This window comes from Aquarana catesbeiana, linkage group LG03 (assembly GCF_042186555.1).
Source record: "Aquarana catesbeiana isolate 2022-GZ linkage group LG03, ASM4218655v1, whole genome shotgun sequence".
Lineage (NCBI taxonomy): Eukaryota > Metazoa > Chordata > Amphibia > Anura > Ranidae > Aquarana > Aquarana catesbeiana.
In genome coordinates, this window is record NC_133326.1 from 690,851,402 (window position 1) to 690,873,939 (window position 22,538).

At 43.0% G+C, this 22,538-nt stretch overlaps 1 protein-coding gene across 1 annotated transcript; it reads left to right on the plus strand.

The window, feature by feature from the left end:
* The first annotated feature begins 21,152 nt into the window (after positions 1-21,152).
* LOC141134777 (olfactory receptor 10A7-like) lies at positions 21,153-22,094 on the plus strand. The gene has a single exon (XM_073624214.1). It carries the CDS (start codon positions 21,153-21,155, stop codon positions 22,092-22,094), a length of 942 nt encoding a protein of 313 aa, XP_073480315.1.
* The last annotated feature ends 444 nt before the right edge of the window (positions 22,095-22,538 follow it).

Consider the following 22,538-nt stretch of genomic DNA (forward strand, 5'->3'; position numbering starts at 1 on the left):
CATACTAACTCATTATGAATTACTTACCTCAGATCGAAGCCCACGCAGCGGTACCCCCCTCCAGCCGGCGACATCTCTCCCGGGGGTTACTTCCGGGTATTGCACTGATTGGCCTGAGCCGCGATGACGTCACTCCCACGCATGCGTGCGGGAGCTGCCGGTTGCTTCAGTTAGCTTTAGTGTGCATGTGCCGATGACATCGGCACATGCAGGGGACAGGAGATAAAAGTCCAGTCCAAATGGATAGGGGCTCCTACATCCAGACAGATGGAGAAAGGCAAGATCCCTCGTGAAGGAAAGTGAATGAATTCTTCCACTAATGAAGAAGTGACAATATCCTCCACCACATAAGCCAAATTGCGCTTACCAGATGAGGTGGACCTCCGTATTACAGAAGGTCATAAACGCATGCATCCCCACAGGGATGGTGGTAAGTTCCAGCACGACTTGAAAGGTCCTCGATCCAGCAGGGTAGGACTCCAATACAGTCGTGAAGTTCAGCAGTATAAGCCTCCAAATCGGCAATGGTATGTGGAGTGATAAAACAACCGTCTCAATAGAGTATGAAAAGATAGAAGGACACGCTCTAAGTGTACTCCATAAAATTTATTGAAAAATAAAAAGGGGCATATAAAATCTGGCGCTTATTAGCGCAAAAGATAACCAAATGAGATAAAACAGCACGATCCGTGGATCTAACGCATAGCACCTAGAGATGGCAGCGGGTGACGTCCGTGCAGCAAGCTCCTCCCCTGTACGCGACGTTACGTCCCAACAGGACTTCGTCAGCGTGACCCTCGACCGCGCAATCGTCAGTTAAAGCGACGCAGTGCCGAATCGCAAAAAGTGCTCTGGTCTTCGGGCAGCCAAATGGTCTGGGGCTTAAGTGGTTAAAGGTCTCATTTCTTTTTCTGAAAACAGTATAACAATGGGCTTCATCAAAAAGCTGTAATTTTGTTTCACCTGTCCCTAGCACATTCTCCCAAAATAAATTTTGGCTTCCTCAGGTAAGTGGAGTTTAACAAAAATCTGTCTTTTTTATGTTTGTGTCAGCAGTGAGGTGCTCCTGGGTTTCCTACTATACTGTCCTTTTTCATTCAGATGGCGACGTATAGTGTGAGCTGACACAGTTGTACCCGATGCCTGAAAGTCACTTTGTCTGGAAATTGATTGAGGTTCTTTATCCACTATTCGAACAATTCTTCGCTGCAATCTTTGGTCAATTTTTCTCTTTTGTTCACATCCAGCGATATTAGCTACAGTGCCAAGGGCTGTAAACTTCTTGACAATGTTGCACACAGTGGACACAGAAACATTAGGATCTCTGGAGATGGACATGTAACCTTGAGATTGTCCTTGCTTTTCCAAAATTTTTCTGAAATCCTGACAATTCTTTGCTGCTCTCTTCTCCATGCTCCGTATGGAACACAGAGATACAACCAAAAAGTTGAGTCAATTTTTCACCATTTTAACTGTGTGATTTCTATATTGTCAGCACCTGTTAATTGATACAGGTGAGTTTAATTACAAATTACAGGAGCATCACAAACTTGGAATGCAATTATTTCTTACAATTTTGAGAAGGTGCCAAAAATTTTGTCCAGTCCATTTTTGGAGTTTTGCGTGGAATGTGTCAGATTTGGCTTCATGTTTCTCTATTTTTCTGTGTCATACCAATACAAACAAAATAAACATGAGAATGGTCCGACTTCTCAGTCGATAGCCGGTACTATAGAAGGGACGGACTGCACCTAAATGAGGAGGGTGCAGATCAGCTGGGAATGAAGATGGCCAAAAAGTTAGTGGGGTTTTTACCGCTTGCGGACCGGTCTTACTGCGGCAGGTTGGCTCCGCTGCGCAAAATCACGTTATCGTACGTGATCTCACAAAGCCTGGATAGCAGGCGCTCGCGTGTGCCCGCCACGAGCTCCGTGAGTCCGACCGCGGGTCCCACGGACTCGATGTTCGCGGGGATACCCGCGATCGTCTCACGGAGAGGAAGAACGGGGAAATGCTAATGTAAACAAACATTTCCCCGTTCTGCCTAGTGACAGGACACTGATCACCCCTCCCTGTAATCGGGAGCGGTGATCAGTGTCGTGTCACACACAGCCCAACCCCCAACGTTAGAATCACTCCCTAGGACACACTTAACCCCTGCAGTGCTCCCTCCTGGTTAACCCCTTCACTGCCAGTCACATTTACACAGTAATCAGTGCATTTTTAATCGCACTGATCGCCAAAAGTGTCCGATGTGTCTGCCATAATGTCGCAGTCATGATAAAATCGCCGCCATTACTAGTAAAAAAAAATTATTAATAAAAATGCCATAAATCTATCCCCTATTTTGTAGACGCTATAACTTTTGTGCAAACCAATCAATATACGCTTATTGTGATTTTTTTTTTACCAAAAATATGTAGAAGAATACGTATCGACCTAAACTGAGGAAAATAAAAATGTTTTTTTATATATTTTTTGGGAATATTTATTATAGCAAAAAGTAAAAAATAATGCGTTCTTTTCAAAATTGCCACTCTTTTTTTGTTTATCGCGCAAAAAATAAAAACAGCAGAGGTGATCAAATACCACCAAAAGAAAGCGCTATTTGTGAGGAAAAAAGGACGTCAATTTTGTTTGGGAGCCACGTCGCACGACTGCGCAATTATCAGTTAAAGAGACACAGTGCTGAATCGCAAAAAGTGCTCTGGTCTTTGGCCAGCCAAATGCTCCGGGGCTGAAGTGGTTATAATAGGCGATGAGGGGGAGGGTCCAGAGTTAGAAATAGTCAGCGCGGAACATATTTAAGAGGGTAGTATTGGGGGCATTAGTGGTAGGTTGACCAAAGCACATAAACCCATGGTAAGTATAGTAGTCCTAGTTGTCCTAGTTGCAATCTCGGAACTCCCAATAAGAGGATAATATGCGACCGGTCTAAACTATGTGGCATGTTCACCAATGCCAGGAGCCTGGCGGACAAGATGGGTGAACTAGAGATACTGTTGTAAGAGAAGGATTTGGATTTTGTGGGAATTTCAGAGACCTGGTTGAACAGCTCTCATGATTGGCTGGCAAACATTCAAGGGTATACCCTTCGCAGGGATAGAAAGGGTAAAAAAGGGGGAGGGGTATGCCTATATATCAAAAATAATGTACAAGTGAATGTGAGAGATAACATCACTAAGGGAGCTAGGGAGGAGGTGGAATCCTTATGGGTGGAGCTCCAAAGGGATGAAGCTAAGGGGAAAATAATACTGGGAGTATGCTATAGGCCCCCTAACCTGAGGGAGGAAGGGGAGACAGATCATCTATCTCATCTATCCATTTAATGCATGTGCTTCCATTGTGGAGACACTTATAAATTCAGTAGCGTTAGGACTGCAAGCATACACAGGGTGTCATGAAGAGGCTTTGCAGCTTATGCATGCGTTTGCAAATGCGTGCTAACTAAACCCCTGTTTTGTAACGCAGACTGTTGGACAGGTTAATTTGGTCAATTGGCAGACTGGTTGGTGAGTTGAGCTATGGAATGTGCTGTTTTTGTCCCTCATGTGATATCCCTTCCATGTGCTCCTCCTGTGAAGGCCAGTTATAGGTGGGGGCAGGGGCCATTTGTTTACTGGTGTAAATTTGGTCCGGGGACACACTGTACACTTTTGCTGCCATTGTGCTCTTGCTGCGTGTCCAGTGTGCTCCTGTTCCTTTAAGGGGGATTGGGCTGCCTCCAGGCCCACCTGCCCCTCATCTATCCATTTAGTGCCTGTGCTTCCATTGTGGAGACGCTTATAAATTCAGTAGCGTTAGGACTGCAAGCATACACAGGGTGCCGTGAAGAGGCCTTGCAGCCTATGCATGCGTTTGCAAATGCGTGCTAACTAAACCACCATTTTTAACGCAGATTGTTGGACAGGTTAATTTGGTCAATTGGCAGACTGATTGGTGAGTTGAGCTATGGAATGTTCGGTTTTTGTCTTTCATGTGATAGCCCTTCCATGTGCTCCTTGCTGTGAAGGCCAGTTATAGGTGGGGGCAGGGGCCATTTGTTTGTTATTGGTGTAAATTTGGTCTGGGGACACACTGTACACCTTTGCTGCCATTGTGCTCTTGCTGGGTGTCCAGTGTGCTCCTGTTCCTTTAAGGGGGATTGGGCTGCCTCCAGGTCCACCTGCCCCTCATCTATCCATTTAATGCATGTTCTTCCATTGTGGAGACGCTTATAAATTCAGTAGGGTTAGGACTGCAAGCATACACAGGGTGCCGTGAAGAGGCCTTGCAGCCTATGCATGCGTTTGCAAATGCGTGCTAACTAAACCACCATTTTTAACGCAGATTGTTGGACAGGTTAATTTGGTCAATTGGCAGACTGATTGGTGAGTTGAGCTATGGAATGTTCGGTTTTTGTCTTTCATGTGATAGCCCTTCCATGTGCTCCTTGCTGTGAAGGCCAGTTATAGGTGGGGGCAGGGGCCATTTGTTTGTTATTGGTGTAAATTTGGTCTGGGGACACACTGTACACCTTTGCTGCCATTGTGCTCTTGCTGGGTGTCCAGTGTGCTCCTGTTCCTTTAAGGGGGATTGGGCTGCCTCCAGGTCCACCTGCCCCTCATCTATCCATTTAATGCATGTTCTTCCATTGTGGAGACGCTTATAAATTCAGTAGGGTTAGGACTGCAAGCATACACAGGGTGCCGTGAAGAGGCCTTGCAGCTTATGCATGCGTTTGCAAATGCGTGCTAACTAAACCCCTGTTTTCTAATGCAGACTGTTGGACAGGTTAATTTGGTCAGTTAGCAGACTGGTTAGTGAGTTGAACAATGGAATGTTCTGTTTTTGTCTTTCATGTGATAGCCCTTCCATGTGCTGCTTGCTGTGAAGGCCAGTTATAGGTGGGGGCAGGGGCCATTTGTTTGTTCAAAGCTGGAACCAGTAATTCTGCCTAGAACATGACCCATATTGCCTCTTTTTCCAGAGACTACCCTGAAGGCCAATAAACACCACTGCTGTGGCATTGTCCAGCTGAATTCTGAGCATATGATGCTCAGGTTGTCCAGCACTTTAGGAACAGCCAAATCCTCTAACGTTCTAGGCTATTGATCAGAAGCCTATATTTCTCCAGCTTTGAAGTCCCCTTCACCAATAAGGTGTCAAGGACTTCTCTCTTGCCCGGCAGGCTGGTATCCGTTGTCAGAATCTTTGGTGAGAACAGAGAGAAAAAATTCCCCCTAAATGCAGAGCAGGAGTCCTAAGCAACAAGACTAGGGACAACCTGGTCTCCATTGCCAGGAAAATTGTTGTGCAGGGACTAGACAGACTTGTTCCACAACAGAATACCACTAAAGCTGCAGGCAGACCCAATGAAGATTCTGCAGAGGAAAACAGAGCAGCAGCAGGAATTATCTTCCCAAAAACCGAATGGCAGAAAAGAGCTTGGAGCATACATTGCGCTCCATCCAGTTGGTGACAGCTCCAGGTATCTCTGTGCAAATCTCTTCTGCAGCAATCTATAAGAAAGCAGAGATTTCAAATGCCGCCCAGTGATCCTAGTAACAAAAGTAGCTCCCCATGCTTAGCCCACGCAGCCCCCTCACAAAGCAAGCAGAGTTACACCTAGAGCTTTACCATGGCTCTGGATTTGGAAGGTGCTACACAGCAAACCGCACTTTCAGGCCTGAAGGGCACCACAATGCAGAGCCAAGTGCCTGAATGTAACATTCCAAGCCTAGACTTGCAATCACTCAGTCCAGCAGGGTCTAAAGCTAGTGCTGTGGAAATGCTGATTCGGATAGTTTCTATATAGGGACCAGCTCAAACATGTGGCATAATGATGTAAACTGGATTAAAGCAAAAATAATCTTGGCTAAGGAAAATGTTATATATATAGTTAAAATTATGATTTGATAAACAGTGAACTATTAAAACCAACAATTGTTATCAAACAACACCACACAGAATGGGGAAGTAAGGGGGTTAAAGTAACTTTGAACATGGCATAGTTGTTGGTGGCAAACGGGCAGGTCAGAGTATTTCAAAAACTGCTGATCTACTGGGATGTTCACGCACAACCACCTTAGAGAATGTTCCGAAAAAGACAAAAATATCTAGTGAGCAGCAGTTGTGTGAACGAAGATGACTTGTTGATGTCAGAGGAGAATGGGTAGACTGGTTCGAGATGATCGAAAGACAACATTAACTCAAATAACCTCTCGTTACAACCAAGGTATGCAGAATACCATCTCTGAACGCACAACAAATTGAACCTTGAAGCAAATGGGCTAAAGCAGCAGAAGACCACAGCGGGTGCCACTCCGGGTAGCTAAGAACAGGAAACTGAGGCAATTCGCACAGGGCCACCAAAATTGAAAGATAGATGATTGGAAAAATGTTGCCTGGTCTGATGACTCTCAATAACAGCATCATCCAGATGGTAGGATCAGAATTTGGTGTAGACATGAAAGCATGGATCCATCCTGCCTTGTATTAACGGTTCAGGCTGGTGGTGGTGGTGTAATGGTGTGAGGGATGTTTTTGGCACACTTTGGGCCCCTTAGTACCAATTGACCATGGTTTAAACGCCACCTGAGTATTGTTGCAGACCATGTCTATTCCTTTATAATACCAGTGCACCCATCTTCTGATGGTTCCTTCCAGCAGGATAATTCACCATGTCACAAAACTCAAATCATCTCATCACTGGTTTCTTGATAAGGACAATGAGTTCACTGTCCTCCAATGGCCTCCACACTCACCAGATCTCAATCCAATAGAGCACCATTGGGATGGATCTGCAGCAACTACGTGATGCCATCATGTCAATATGGACCCAAATCTCTGAGGAATGTTTGCAACACTTTGTTGAATCTATGCCTTGAAGAATGAAGGCAGTTCTGTAGGCAAAAGTGGGTCCAACCTGGTACTAGCAAGGTGTACCGAATAAAGTGGCCAGCGAGTGTATAACCAATGGTTCAGTTGTTCCAAAAGTATGTAGCCAAACTCACATACAGACCAGGAATAAAATAAATTAATAATTAAAAAAAAGGGGGGGGCTCTCAATTTGGTTGTTCCTGCGAAGTTTCTCCAACCAAAATTTATAATTCTCCTGTGGGGATATAGACAAAAATAATTCTGCGCTGCCAAAGTACAAAGTAAGCAGCTAACACAACCAACAAAGGTAATAACAATAAAATACAAAAATAAGTGTAGCGCTGTAAAATTATATAGAAAAGTCCAATGTCGTGAACATTAAACTGACAGTTCAAAATGGAGCTGACAAAGAAGAGGCTTCTTGAGGAATGGGACGAAGAAAATCTTCAGGGGCTAGACACTTCAAATTCATACATCATCTGGAGTGAAAATGTACACAACACCACCAACAATGAAGAGGCTTACCGGATTGGATGGACCCGCCAGGGCATACGCCAAGAGGGGTCAGATAGGCTTAGGTGGTGAGTGTCTGAAGACGACCGGGAGGAGCGATGAAATGGTTCTCACGTTGCTATGTCTACCAAACGGATGCCCGAGCCAAGGAGTGTGGAAAAACCGACACGTATACTGGATCCCTCGGAACGATGTTAAAAACCGAATGGTAGTAGTGGTGAACAGAAAAAGAAGAGAAAGGCCAAATAGTGTAAATCCTTATAAAACTGAAAATTTTATTAAAATGGGTATACATTCACATGCAAATCCATTAAAAAACAGCGCTGTAATAAAAGTGGCGACAGTGGGGTCCTAACCGACGCGTTTCGTCTTCATAGACGTCGTCTGGGGGGTGGTACTAGCAAGGTGTACCGAATAAAGTGGCCAGCGAGTGTATAACCAATGGTTCAGTTGTTCCAAAAGTATGTAGCCAAACTCACATACAGACCAGGAATAAAATAAATGAATAATTAAAAAAAAGGGGGGGCTCTCAATTTGGTTGTTCCTGCGAAGTTTCTCCAACCAAAATTTATAATTCTGCTGTGGAAAGACATGGTGCCCACCCATTAAACCCACCTTATGGCATCCTCTGAGAAAACTCAAGTCTCTAAGATGGTGTTCCAAGATTGGCCAAATGGCAGAATCTTGCAGATCTTATTTCTGCAACAAAGCACACGATTTACCCAAACTTTAAGGGTATGGAAAAACTTTCACCGACCAACTGCTTTTGTGCACTGCGCTGAGTCGCCCCCTTATCACACCACCACTGCTGTATGTCACCCCAGTGCAAATTGCCCAAAAAAAAAAAAGATTCACTGCACATATAAACACTGGGAAGCATGCCATCTTTCAGGCACTAGCATAAAAGTGAGGCTTAAAGCTGGAAAGGGTTATGCCTGGAATTTCTGCTTTAGCCAGTGTTCATTCACCTGAAGATGGCAGCATAGCCCAAGTCAGCAATATTTAAAGAGGAAGTAAAACCTGGGGTGATTGTTTCCCGTGACGCAATATGGAGTAAACTACAGAGGAATGGCATAGATGGGTGTCATCCACGAAGGATGCGTCTCCTAAAGCCCATGCACACAAAAAACCCCACCTAGAATTTGCCAGGGCCCATGCTGAAAAAGAAGGAGACTACTGGGACTGTCCTCTGGAGTCATGAGACCAAGATGGTTTCAAAACTGTATGTCATCGCAAAGGTGAGGAGTACAAAGACAAATGCATGGTGCCTACAGTAAAACATGGTGGTGGCAGTGTCCTTCTGTGGGACTGCATGAGTGCTGCTGGTGTGGAGGAGCTGCATTTCATTGATGGTATCATGAATTCACAGATGTACTGCTCTATATTAAAAGAGAAGATGCTACCATCACTCTGTGCCCTTGGTCATTGTGCACTTTTCCAACATGACAATGATCCAAAACACACATCTAAGGCCACTGTTGCATTTCTGAAGAACAGGGTGAAAGTGATTCAGTGGCCAAGTATGTCTACTGATCTGAACCCAATCGGGGAACACCTATGGGCAATTCTGAAGAGACAAGTTGAGCATCACTCTCCATCCAGCATCCAGGTTCTAAAAGAGGTCGCTCTTGAAGAATGGAAAAAGAATAATGTTGCAATATGTCGCCAAATTGTTCATTCCATATCTAGAAGACATGGAGGTCATACAAATTACTAGATGTAGTATTTTTTGTTGTGGGTGTATTCATTTTTGCATCAACTGATTTGAGTAAAACTGAAGATTTTATAATCTAAGTTATATTATTAATCTTACCTTTATGTAATGAGCTAAACCAATGTTCTATAAAACTTAGTTTTGTCAAAATGTTGGAAATTGTTCTTGTGGTCATTGAGATATTGATTAAAATCTTATTTTTTAAAAGGGGTGTACTCATTTATGCTAAACATTGTATATATATATATATATATATATATATATATATATATACAGTATCTCACAAAAGTGAGTACACCCCTCACATTTTTGTAAATATTTTATTATATCTTTTCATGTGACAACACTGAAGAAATGGCACTTTGCTACAATGTAAAGTAGTGAGTGTACAGCTTGTATAACAGTGTAAACTTGCTGTCACCTCAAAATAACTCAACACACAGCCATTAATGTCTAAACTGCTGGCAACAAAAGTGAGTACACCCCTAAGTGAAAATGTCCAAATTGGGCCCAAAGTGTCAATATTTTGTGTGTCCACCATTATTTTCCAACACTGCCTTAACCCTCTTGGGCATGTAGTTTACCAGAGCGTCACAGATTGCCACTGGAGTCCTTTTCCACTCCTCCAGGATGACAACACAGAGCTGGTGGATGTTAGAAACTTTGCGCTCCTTCACCTTCCATTTGAGGATGCCCCACAGATGTTCAATAGGGTTTAGGTCTGGAGACATGCTTGGCCAGTCCATCTCCTTTACCCTCAGCTTCTTTAGCAAGGCAGTGGTCATCTTGGAAGTGTGTTTGGGGTCGTTATCATGTTAGAATACTGCCCTGCGGCCCAGTTTTCGAAGGGAGGGGATCGTGCTCTGCTTCAGTATGTCACAGTACATGTTGGCATTCATGGTTCCTTTAATGAACTGTAGCTCTTCAATGCTGGTGGTACTCAAGCAGCCCCAAACCATGACACTCCTGCCATCATACTTGACTGTAGGGAAGACACACTTGTCTTTGTACTCCTCACCTGGTTGCCGCCACACACACTTGACACCATCTGAACCAAATAAGTTTATCCTGGTCTCATCAGACCACAGGACATGGTTCCAGTAATCCATGTCCTTAGTCTGCTTGTCTTCAGCAAACTGTTTGTGGGCTTTCTTGTACATCATCTTTAGAAGAGGCTTCCTTCTGGGATGACTGCCATGCAGACCAATTTGATGCAGTGTGCGCATATGGTCTAGCACTGACAGGCTGACCCCCCCGCCCCTTCAACCTCTGCAGCACTGCTGGCAGCACTCATACATCTATTTCCCAAAGACAACCTCTGGATATGACGCTGAGCACCAGTGTTGCCAACCGCCCGTAATTTTACGGGCAGCCCGTAAAAACAGGCACTTATTTCCCCGCCCGTAAATGCCCGTGATAGCGGGAAAGTGCCAGTAAAAAATAGCCGTGACCGGTCCGGCTTGGAACTGCGCATGTTGGTGGCAGGGGGTGATGGAGGCAGGAGGTGTTGGTGGCAGAGGGGGATGGAGGCAGAGGGGGAGGGGGATGGTGGCAGGGGGTGATGGTGGCAGAGGGGGAGGGTGATGGTAGCAGAGGGGGATGGTGGCAGGGGGTGTTGGTGACAGGCAATACAGATTCCAGAGTCCACGGGGAGTCGGGGACAGAGTGACAACCCATAGCCCAGCCGATGGTGACAGCAGGTGATGGTGGCAGGCCGCAGGGGCCGGGTGATGGAGGCAGGGGGTGATGGAGGCAGGGGGTGTTGGTGGCAGAGGGGGATGGATGGAGGCAGGGGGATTGATGGAGGCAGGGGGATGGATGGAGGCAGGGGATGATGGAGGCAGGGGGTGATGGAAGCAGGGGGTGATGGAAGCAGGGGTTGATGGTGGCAGAGGGGGATGGAAGCAGGGGTTGATGGTGGCAGAGGGGGATCTAGGCAGGGGGTGATCGTGGCAGAGGGGAATGGAAGCAGGGGTTGAAGGAGGCAGGGGGTGATGGTGGCAGGGGGTGATGGGGGCAGGGGGGTGTTGGTGGCAGGCAATCCAGATTCCAGAGTCCACGGGGAGTCGGGTATGGAATGACAGCCCATAGCCCAGCGGACGGTGACAGCAGGTGATGGTGGCAGGCCGCAGGGGGGGATGGAGGCAGGGGGTGTTGGTGGCAGGGGGTTTTGGAGGCAGGGGGTGATGGTGACAGGTGATAGAGGCATATAAAGGAAAAAGAAAAATGCAAACTGGGAGCCCAGTATAGTAAAGAACAAGAGGGTACCTCCATAAATAATGGTAGGGTGTGTTCACAAAAACCAAACTGTCACAAAAAAGAAAATGAAAAATATATGCACACCCAGGGGTTATCTCCTCTAAATTATTGAAAAATTGAACAGCACCACAATACACAGCTCTACATCGTGAACCTAACCTCCCCCACATATACCCACCACACCTCACTTTTATACTGGCTGGATCGGATGTAATTATCCATGCTTTTATGTGACATTGATTGGTTGCATCCATATTGTGGGAACAGTCTCCTTCTGATCAACCCCTGGGTGTTCTGGAGTGGCATGCTCAGCAGTGCCTTTTCATTTGAATGAGGGACTTCCCTTATCATCCAGCAACTTGTCTATCTTTATATCCCCTGCAGCGGTCATCCAGACAGGCTCACTGGGACTTCCACATACCCACACAGTTGGGATTAGGTTCTGTGACACATATAGGAGGCATTCCAACAGAGGTAGCCACTAGCCAGTACCACTCACCAGTCAGATTGTCTCCCAGAATTTCCTGTCACGGATAAGATCACTGTATTCGCCCATTGTGGCTATAAGGTGCAGAGTTTTCCTTTTAGGCTTCTGGGAGCATTCCGTTCTAGATCAATCCTTGGGTAGGGTCTTGGATACAGGTGCTATTATCAGGGGTACCACCTTGGGGGGTGTTCTATACAGTCTACTGGTTCCTGCTCCAAGGGAGAGGTTTTATAGTGGTCCCATCATGTGGAGGGGAAGGAGGGTTTTTTTTTTGGGATTGTGCTTTTTGTAAATTGAGGGAGGGATGGTTCATTTATGGGGTGTGGTGGATATATGTGGGGGAGGTTAGGTTCACGATGGAGAGCTGTGTATTGTGGTGCTGTTCATTTTTTCAATAAATCGGATATGAGGAGATAACCCCTGGGTGTGTATATATTTTTCATTTTCCTTTTTGTGACAGGTGATGGATGCAGGAGGTGATTGGACTAAATAATCCGCCCTTATTATATCGAAAATAACAAAAATATGTTTTTATACCTTAATATCTACCTTAAATCACATTGCTATTTGCCTAGCGTACTTGTTTGTAGCCTAAATACTGAAATTTGCACCTAAAAATGTACTTTTGTAACTTTTGTGAAATGCCAGTAAACACTTGGCTGTGCCAGTAAATTTTGGGTGTCGTGCCAGTAAATTTCAATCTGGTAGGTTGGCAAAACTGCTGAGCACGTGCACTCAACTTCTTTGGTCAACCATGGCGAGGCCTGTTCTGAGTGGAACCTGTCCTCTTAAACCGATGTATGGTCTTGGCCACCGTGCTGCAGCTCAGTTTCAGGGTCTTACCAATCTTCTTATAGCCTAGGCCATCTTTATGTAAAGCAACAATTCTTTTTTTCAGATCCTCAGAGAGTTCTTTGCCATGAGGTGCCATGTTGAACTTCCAGTGACCAGTATGAGAGAGTGAGAGTGATAACACCAAATTTAACACACCTGCTCCCCATTCACACCTGAGACCTTGTAACACTAATGAGTCACATGACACCGGGAAGGGGAAAATGGCTAATTGGGCCCAATTTGGACATTTTCCCTTAGGGGTGTACTCACTTTTGTTGCCAGCGGTTTAGACATTAATGGCTGTGTGTTGAGTTATTTTGAGGGGACAGCAAATTTACACTGTTATACAAGCTGTACACTCGCTACTTTACATTGTAGCAAAGTGTCAGTTCTTCAGTGTTGTCACATATATATAAAGATATAATAAAATATTTACAAAAATGTGAGGGGTGTACTCACTTTTGTGAGATACTGTGTGTATATATAATTATCTATCTTTAATTTTTTTATTATCTAAGTTTCCCCACAATTCTTTGGTGATATTTAAGTACTGTGTAATAAAACTAAAGTGTACATATAAGGCATTGATGCTGATTTTGTTAGACATTAATTAGCATCATGCACAAAAGCTAATATCATTTGTATCATTTGTAGACTCTGAGGATAGAAACAGAATTATGATAATTACTCAGTACGTTCCCCAGCCACATCTACCAGTATAAATAGGAGTAACACCTGAGAAATTTACAATTTACTGGCACACCTTACAGATGAGTAGAGCTAAAATTGAAAAATGTTTACACTCGTGCCCATCTATTCTGAGAAAAACACATAATATTGTAAATATGATACTAAGATATTAATAAGATATTAATATTGCTACAAAATAAGTTGCTATTTCTTTTGATGTTCATCCTCATGCATCTAATTAATTCTGAAAACACGTAGGAATGTAAATATTGAAACACACTGCATATTTTAAAGACATGCAAGCTGTCAACATCTGAGATGCATTAATATAGGGACAAAATTGGTATTTGTCTCCAGGACCCACAAAGATGCTGTCCTTTCAATGGAATGCAATTCTAGAACTCCTATCTCTATCCTAAGGTGCTGTAAGAAGGTAAGTCAGCAATTGTTTTAAAAAGGAGAGTTTAAAATTTCTAATTTATGGGCTCAATGTATCTTTTCTGCAATTACAAAAAATATAAAACAGAGTGATTTATCTATCTAGTCCTACTAAGGATTCTAAATTGATATTTTGCATGATAAAACAGAACTGTAATTTGTTAGATGCAATTAAAAAGCAAACTAACAAGACCATTGCCTTGGGTAAGCCCGTGTTTTGGAGCAACGCTGGCTATACACTAGTAGAATTTAGGTCAAACTTTTAAGAACTATTTGTTCAATTTTCTAATGGTTAGAAGGGGTCAAATTGACATTTGAGCAAAATCCTTTTCTCAAACAAACAAATTTATACCAGTATGTGTGGCTTCCATTCAGTGAAGATCATTCATTCCAAAATTGAATATTGAAAGCAAACAAAACTTTTGAATGATATTCCTCAAGCCGTTGTGTGTTGAGAATTTTTGTACAAGCTTTTGTATGAGTTTTTATATAAATTTCCATTTGGAAATATACTAGGGTATAGCCAGCTTTACTCTGGTCAGAATCCAACCTACTAAGCTCTTACACATCTGTGCTTCCCAAATATGCCCTTGTTAGTTCCCAGACATTCTTTTGATACAGTCTCACCACCCAACTTACCCTCTCCTTGGTTACAGACCCTTTCTTATTCTTTTTTTTTTGTTTCATTCATTTTTATTGAAGAATAAGTGTAGTATCATACGGTACAACAAAAGAATGAGTATTTAGTACCCCAAGGCGGTGAACAAGACAACCAACTTTAAGGAACCGGAAATTGGTTCCTATATACTCAGGTATGTGGTACATGTTGCATAGGATATAAACAACAGTCCAGGTGAGGAACGCCAAGAGGATAAAACAGAAATGAAAACACAAAAACAATAAAGCAATTAAAGAGTAGGATAATAAAATAGTGGAACAGCAGAACACTGAAACATTATGTCTGTAGCAAAATGTGGTCTGGCCAGGTGCAGTAGGCAAAGAGCAAGAAGATACTTAACATATCATACGATGCATATTCAACTATTAACAGTTTTGATGATTAACGGTTTTTGGCCCACAAGGTCCATTGACGGTCAAAGAGACCTTTATTACTGTGTCTGTATGCCAGTAGGCTTTCAAAAGTAAAATGTTGCTTTACCCTATCAATCACTTCTGATGCATTAGGGATAAGTAAGATTTTCATCTTCTAGTAATTAACATCTGAGCAGCTAGCAAGATGTTCAATTCTGCAACACTCGGGGGGGGGGGGGATCTATACCTATGTTAAGAATCGCCAAAGCTGGAGAGGGTGAGGTGATGATCCCAGTGATCTCAGAAATCGTGCAGAATAATTTGTTCCAGAAACTGGTTAGGTGTTTATATGACCAAAAGATGTGCATGAGCTGTCCCACCATTTGGCAGCCTCTCCAGCATAATGGAGATTTTGACATAAGGTAATTAGAAATTCTATATAGGGTAAGGTACCATCATAGGGCAATTTTGTGGTACAGTTAGCAATGATTAGCGCATTTGGAGGCCTGGTAGATAGATTTAAAAAGCTGATTGCCATTGGTTGATGGTGAAGGATTTCCCTAGATCTGTTTACCAGTTCAAGTATGGGGTGGATTTGTGCAATATGTATTTACTTTGTAAGAGGTTAGAAAATAGGGAGATTCCTTTAACTGAGGGTTTAGAAATTATTACCAACCTTGTTCGTATACAACTATTTCAGGAGAGGCAAGAGAGTTCAGAAAATTAGATAATTGGAGGTATAGGTAGTGATCTGTGGCCGGGATATTTTGGAGATGCACAAAAGGTTTAAGGGTTCTATCCTTGAGTATGTGCTCAAAAGTTGTATTTCCTTTAATTTCCCACTTGTAGAGGGACAAATTAGGAATAAGAATTTCCAAGATCTTTAGTGAAATAGGTATAGAGGTCCTCTGTACTTGAGGGAGACTCAAGGAGCAAAGAGTTCCTTTCCTATTCTTTTATATCCAAGACTTTGCGAAACGTCGTCTTCACTGAAATTTATTTTAAATGCTGTTTAGCCCTACACTTAAAGGCCCACTATAACAAAATGTACTGTATTCTGATGACTGTATAGAGTTAATATCTGTAATGATAGCATTCATTGTAGGAACCCATAAAGGAAACTACCACTGTACCAATTCAAAAATGTCAACATGCATCCAAAGAGAAGAAATGCGGACTTTACTGGTAAAAATGAGATGACGCTAATCTATCATAAAAATTATACATCATTTTATTTTTACTTTTAAAATCATTGATATACAAAAAAAAAAAAATAATTTCCAAGATTAGCAATATCTTCTCATAGTTGGCAAGCACCATTTTTAAATTAAACATTCTTCATTGTATATGCAGAGCAATAATTCTAGGGCCATCATTTCCAGCTTACTCTAAGCTGATTAGGTGTAAAGGCATATTGATCATTTTCAATATCATAATTGTTTTCACCATTTTCCCCTTAAAAATTTAGATTTGATAAACAAAAAAAACATTAAAAAATTTCGGGCGACACAAAAAAATTGCAACCACCATCTTTTTATTCTACAGGGACACTGTTTCCTGAAAATTGTAGTGTTCTGTAGGATTTAAGTAATTTTATGGCCAAAAATGCAGATTTTAACATGTTAGTGTAGCACCCTAATGTTTAGGAATGGCTGCTATCAAATTTAGTTGCCAGGCGATAGTTGATCAATTGTTAGGATATCAATTGATTTTCCCCTAATTCTGTAATTGCTGCACTTCTCTCTTCTGTCACTAGGTGGCATTATAGCTGGTCACATTGGATAAGAGAAGGGCATAGCAAGGACAGATTATAAATGAATGGGGTGTCTTAGCCAATGGGCAGGGTTTTTCTTTGGTCCCTTGGCCTGCTGGGGGCACCTATTTATTTTGGTGGAGTCAGGTGATCAGGGTTCTGTGCCACCTGAACAGCTGTCTGGGTGGTCGTGTGTTATGGTGCCCCGGGCTGCTAGGCTGGAAGCCTGAGGCCTATCCCAGGGACATCTGGCTGCCAGGCTGTCTGAGGCCTATCCAGAAGCAGCGCAGGGTTGGGACTGCAGAATTGGAGTCTAACCGAGAGTAAAGTTTCAGCCGGACGGGGAACCAGTTGAGGTTGGAGGTAGAGGTGTGGCTGTCGCCACTAAGGGACCATCCACGTTGTTACCGCAGACCACTGTGAGTGAGCTGGAGCCAGTACCAGAGCAGTCTTCTCACCAGCCGGGGACGGTGAAGAAGTGGGAAAACTTCAGCAAGTGCCAGGTCAGGGCAGCAAAGGTGATGCTTGAGGAGCATCAGTGAGTGCCAAGCCAGGGACCGAGTGTTCCAGCAGGGGTGATGCTTGAAGAGTATCTGTGAGTGCCAAGCCATGGACCCAGCAGGGAAGCCGGGGAAGACGCTTGAGGAAGATACTGAGTTATAGAAGTAGAAGAGCTCAAGGGATCCAGTGGAGATTGGGTCTGAGAGTCTAATGAGAGACTGGGAGCTTAGTGAGTGAAGACCTACAGTGAGAGACTGTAGCGTGTGAGGAGAACTATCTGTGTTAACAATAAAAGTACAAATACTGTTAGTGACTGTTACAAGATTTGTTGCCATAGGAGACAGCGGTCCTACCATAGGAGACGTGGTATCCGGCTGGAGGCTTTCCACTGTAGTGTATAGCTGTCTACCTATAGAAGTCTCAGAGTCTGCCAAATATTATTGCATCTACTTAAGGGTGTCCTGGCCCTAACCCTCTCTCCCACAGTTCTTGTTCAAGAGACAATAAATCTCTTTGCATTCAAAAAGTGTCTGGCGCCCATCACTTCAGCTTGTATTACACCCACCATGCCTTGAAACCCACTCTACCAAGAAGGATGTCAGCTCTCCCTGACTCTGGATTTCACCATTAGCCCTCTAGGGGACCCGGGACTTTGTTACATGAGCAAAAAATGAAAAAATTGCCATGGAGAGGAATTGGCTAAAGCTGAATTCCTGGACAAATTCAAAGTTATTCTTGTAGAAGGGCTGTCTCGAAACGGTTTTATTTACCTTATACCTCTCTAGCCAAGCAGCTGTTGTTCTCTTGTTTACTAATTGTGGGCAATCCTTTTGTGTCCTCATTTACAATACAGGCCTGCTATTCCTGCATTGTGTGGGATCATTTTGGAGTGCCTGTGACCAATGGAGTAGCAAAGAGAAGCAGCTTTAGATGGCCAGTGGTACAGCTGGGGAGAAGCCTACAGGAGTGACGGATGAGGTTTTTTAATGTTCCCCTAGAAAACCAGGAGCATTTAATCCATAGAGTGTGGGGGAGATCCACCTCAAGAGTAACTTTTTTTAATACCCAGAATTCAGCTTTAAAAGTTTTTTAAAACTATGATGTTCATCTAACACTACCCTGGCCCAGAGGCATAATGCCCACCATGTTAAATTGAAGAATACACCTGGATTTGTGACATAAGTGACATATGCAGATAGACAGCACACCTTACCTTAACCTGTCTGGTTAGTGTAAAATATAATAATGTCATTTATCAGAAAAATACCAATATTGGCTGCTATTATGCACAAGTTCACCTTTATGAAAAAAAAGAGTAATAAATGCACAATTAGTGGAAAGGAACCTGCAAGGCATTGCACCCACAATCAGTAGAACGTGGGTGCAATGACATTCGTCAGGCTCCTGTAGACACTTCCTACAGATTTCTACCTATACCTTTGTAAGGCATTTCTGTTAAGGAGCTGCAGAAGTGTCAATGGACTTAGAGTGCATTTATCAGCACTCTCATAGTCTCTTGAAAACTATAATGTCGCATACACACGACCGGTTTTGCCGTCGGAATAAACTCTGAAGGTTTCTCTGACGGAATTCTGATGGAATTCCGCTCAAGCGGTCTTGCCTACACATGGTCACACCAAAGTCCGCCTGTCAAAAACGCGGTGATGTACAACACATGCAACGGGACTAGAAAAAGGAAGTGCAATAGCCAGTAGCCAATAGCTTCCGTCTCGTACTTGCTTATGAGCATGCGTTGTTTTTGGTACGTCGGAACAGCATACAGAGGAGCGGGTTTCCCGATAGTAATTAGTTCCGTTGGAAAAATTTAGAACATGTTCACTATCTAAGTCCGTCTGAAATTTCGACGGAAAAAGTCCGATGGGGCATACACACGGTCGGAATATATGATGAAAAGCTCCCATTGGACCTTTTCTGACGGACATTCCGCTCGTGTGTACGCGGCATAAGTCCATTTGCCACAGTGACAAACAGAACTTGTAGTTTGCAGACCTCTCTGACTGCACAATCACATTTTTGTAAATATTTTATTCTATCTTTTCATGTGACAACACTGAAGAAATGACACTTTGCTACAATGTAAAGTAGTGAGTGTACAGCTTGTATAACAATGTAAATTTGCTGTCCCTTCAAAATAGCTCAACACACAGCCATTAATGTCTAAACCGCTGGCAACAAAAGTGAGTACACCCCTAAGTGAAAATGTCCAAATTGGGCCCAATTAGCCATTTTCCCTCCCCGGTGTCATTCGACTCATTAGTGTTACAAGGTCTCAGGTGTGAATGGGGAGCAGGTGTGTTAAATTTGGCTTTTGGTTCTATTGTATGGATTATGACCAAAATCCTTTTGGGTGAGGAGCACCCCACTCCCTCATTAAGTACCTCTCGTTAGTGTACACTTGTGTCATGGGTGGAGACCTCAAGTTCTCCCATATAGAAGAGTGTATTGCTCTCATGGTTCAGAGAAGCAGGATCTCCCAATCTATGGATAGTGTAGAACCCAATAATCATGGGGTACTTTGTCGCAGTAAGTGGGCTTAGCACCATATAGCAATATGGTGTGACCAAATCCCCATATTTTTTGATAATGTTTTTTGAAAATGTCTAGGTGTTTTAAACTAGCCTTGCTGGAGGTAAATGTCTTTTTGCATGTGTGTGCTGTAATATTTTGTTCTTAAATTTGGTTTTATCGCTCTCACTCTCTCATACTGGTCACTGGAAGTTCAACATGGCATCTCAAGAACTCTCTGAGGATCTGAAAAAAAGAATTGTTGCTCTACATAAAGATGGCCTAGGCTATAAGAAGATTGCCAAGACCCTGAAACTGAGCTTCAGCATGGTGGCCAAGACCATACAGCGGTTTAACAGGACAGGTTCCACTCAGAACAGGCTTCACATGGTCTACCAAAGAAGTTGAGTGCATGTGCTTGGCATCATATCCAGAGGTTGTCTTTGGGAAATAGATGTTTGAGTGCTGCCAGCATTGCGCAGAGGTTGAAGGGGTGGGGGGTCAGCCTGTCATTGTTCAGACCAGCCTCTTCTAAAGATGATGCACATGAAAGCCCGCAAACAGTTTGCTGAAGACAAGTAGACTAAAGACATGGATTACTGGAACCATGTTCTGTGGTCTGATGAGACCAAGATAAACTTATTTGGTTCAGATGGTGTCATGCGTGTGTGGCTGCAACCAGGTGAGGAGTACAAAGACAAGTGTGTCTTGCCTACAGTCAAGCATGATGATGGGAGTGTCATGGTCTGGGGTTGCATGAGTGTTGCCGGCACTGGGGGGCTACAGTTCATTGAGGGAACCAAGAATGCCAACATTTACTGTGACATACTGAAGCAGAGCATGATCCCCTCCCTTAGGAGACTGGGCCACAGGGCAGTATTCAAACATGATAATGACCCCAAACATGCCTCCAAGACGACCACTGCCTTGCTAAAGAAGCTGAGGGTAAAGGTGATGGACTGGCCAAGCATGTCTCCAGACCTACCCCCCATTGAGCATATGTGGGGCATCCTCAAATGGAAGGTGGAGGAGCGCAAGGTCTCTAACATCCACTAGCTCCGTGATGTCGTCATGGAGCAGTGGAAGAGGACTCCAGTGGCAACCTGTGAAGCTCTGGTGAACTCCATGCCCAAGAGGGTTAAGGCAGTGCTTGAAAAAAATGGTGACCACTCAAAATATTGACACTTTGGGCCCAATTTGGATATTTTCACTTAGGGGTGTACTCACTTTTGTTGCCAGCAGTTTATTGGCTGTGTGTTGGGTTATTTTGACGGGACAGCAAATTTACACTGTTATACAAGCTGTACACTCACTCACTACTTTACATTTTAGCAAAGTGTAATTTCTTCAGTGTTGTCACATGAAAAGATAGAATCAAAAATTTACAAAAATGTGAGGGGTGTACTCACTTTTGTGAGATACTGTACATATACTTTTTCAGCATTATGAATTCCTTGTACATTACCATTTCATACTCCATTTGTATCTTACAGGAGAAAAACACATATATCTGGTAGCTGTAGTTAATCTTCTATCTACAAGAAATGTGTGAGATCAATCAGACTCAGGTCACACAGATTCGTTTACTTGGGTTCCGTGGCCTGGCCAAATTTAAAACTCTATTATTTATTGTGTTTCTTTTAACCTACCTTATCATACTCGGCGGAAACCTTCTGATTATCATTTTAGTAACAACTATTGATCATCTTAAAATACCGATGTTCTTCTTCCTCAAACACTTGGCCACAGCAGATGTCCTACTGACCACCAGTGTTGTCCCCATGATGTTGGACATTATATTCGTTGAGGAAGGAAGACTATCATTTGTTGGATGCATTACTCAGTTGTATGTCTTTGGCATTTTTGGATTTGTGCAATGTTTTCTGATTGCTGTTATGTCCTACGATCGATACTTGGCTGTTTGCAAACCATTGCATTATGCTTCACTTATGAACCCTCGTGTTTGTCTTCTGTTGGTTTCCGGCTCCTGGTTCTTAGTTACCCTAATAGCATCAAGTGAACTAATGGTGCTGGTTCAATTTAAGTTCTGTGGAATTAATTATATTGATAATTTTTTCTGTGATTTTGGACCAGTTATGGAGCTGTCCACCTCAGACACATCCAGTTTGATGCTACAAGACTTTGTTAATTCCATATTCTTGATATTTTGCCCTTTCACTTTCATAATCATAACCTACATGTACATTTTCTTCATCATCCTGAAGATATCTTCTGCTGATGGTCGAAGAAAGACCTTCTCCACATGTAGCTCCCACCTGGCTTCTGTCTGCGTATATTATGGAACTTTGATCACCGTATACATGGTACCAGGAGATGACAGCACAGTGACCATGAACAAATATAGGTCTTTGCTATACACTGTGGTGACACCACTGATGAATCCCATTATCTACAGCCTCAGGAACCAGGAGATCAAGAAAGCCTTGCTCATATTTGCCATCAAACTCAAAAACACACAGCTTTAACATTGGAGGATATACTTTTTGTTTCCATTCTTTATGTATTTTGTTTATATTTTTTAAAGTGAATTAGGACACGAGCAAACGTCTAGAATATGTTATTGAAAAGGTTGCAAGTGTGAAAATTGGAACAATCAGAATTTTATTTTGTCCCATTGAATTCAATAGAATTGTTTAGGTTGTAATAAAAATGCAAATTTTTTTTTAGATACCATAGTTTGTAGCCATTCCACGAGTGTGCGCAATTTCAAAGCATGACATGTTAGGTATCTATTTACTCGGCGTAAAATCATCTTTCACATTATACAAAAAATGGGGCTAACTTTACTGTTTAGTTTTTTTTTTAAATTCATGAAAGTGTATTTTTTCACAAAAAAATGCCTTTGAAAGACCGCTGCGCAAATACCGCGTGACATAAAATATTGCAACAATCGCCATTTTATTCTCTAG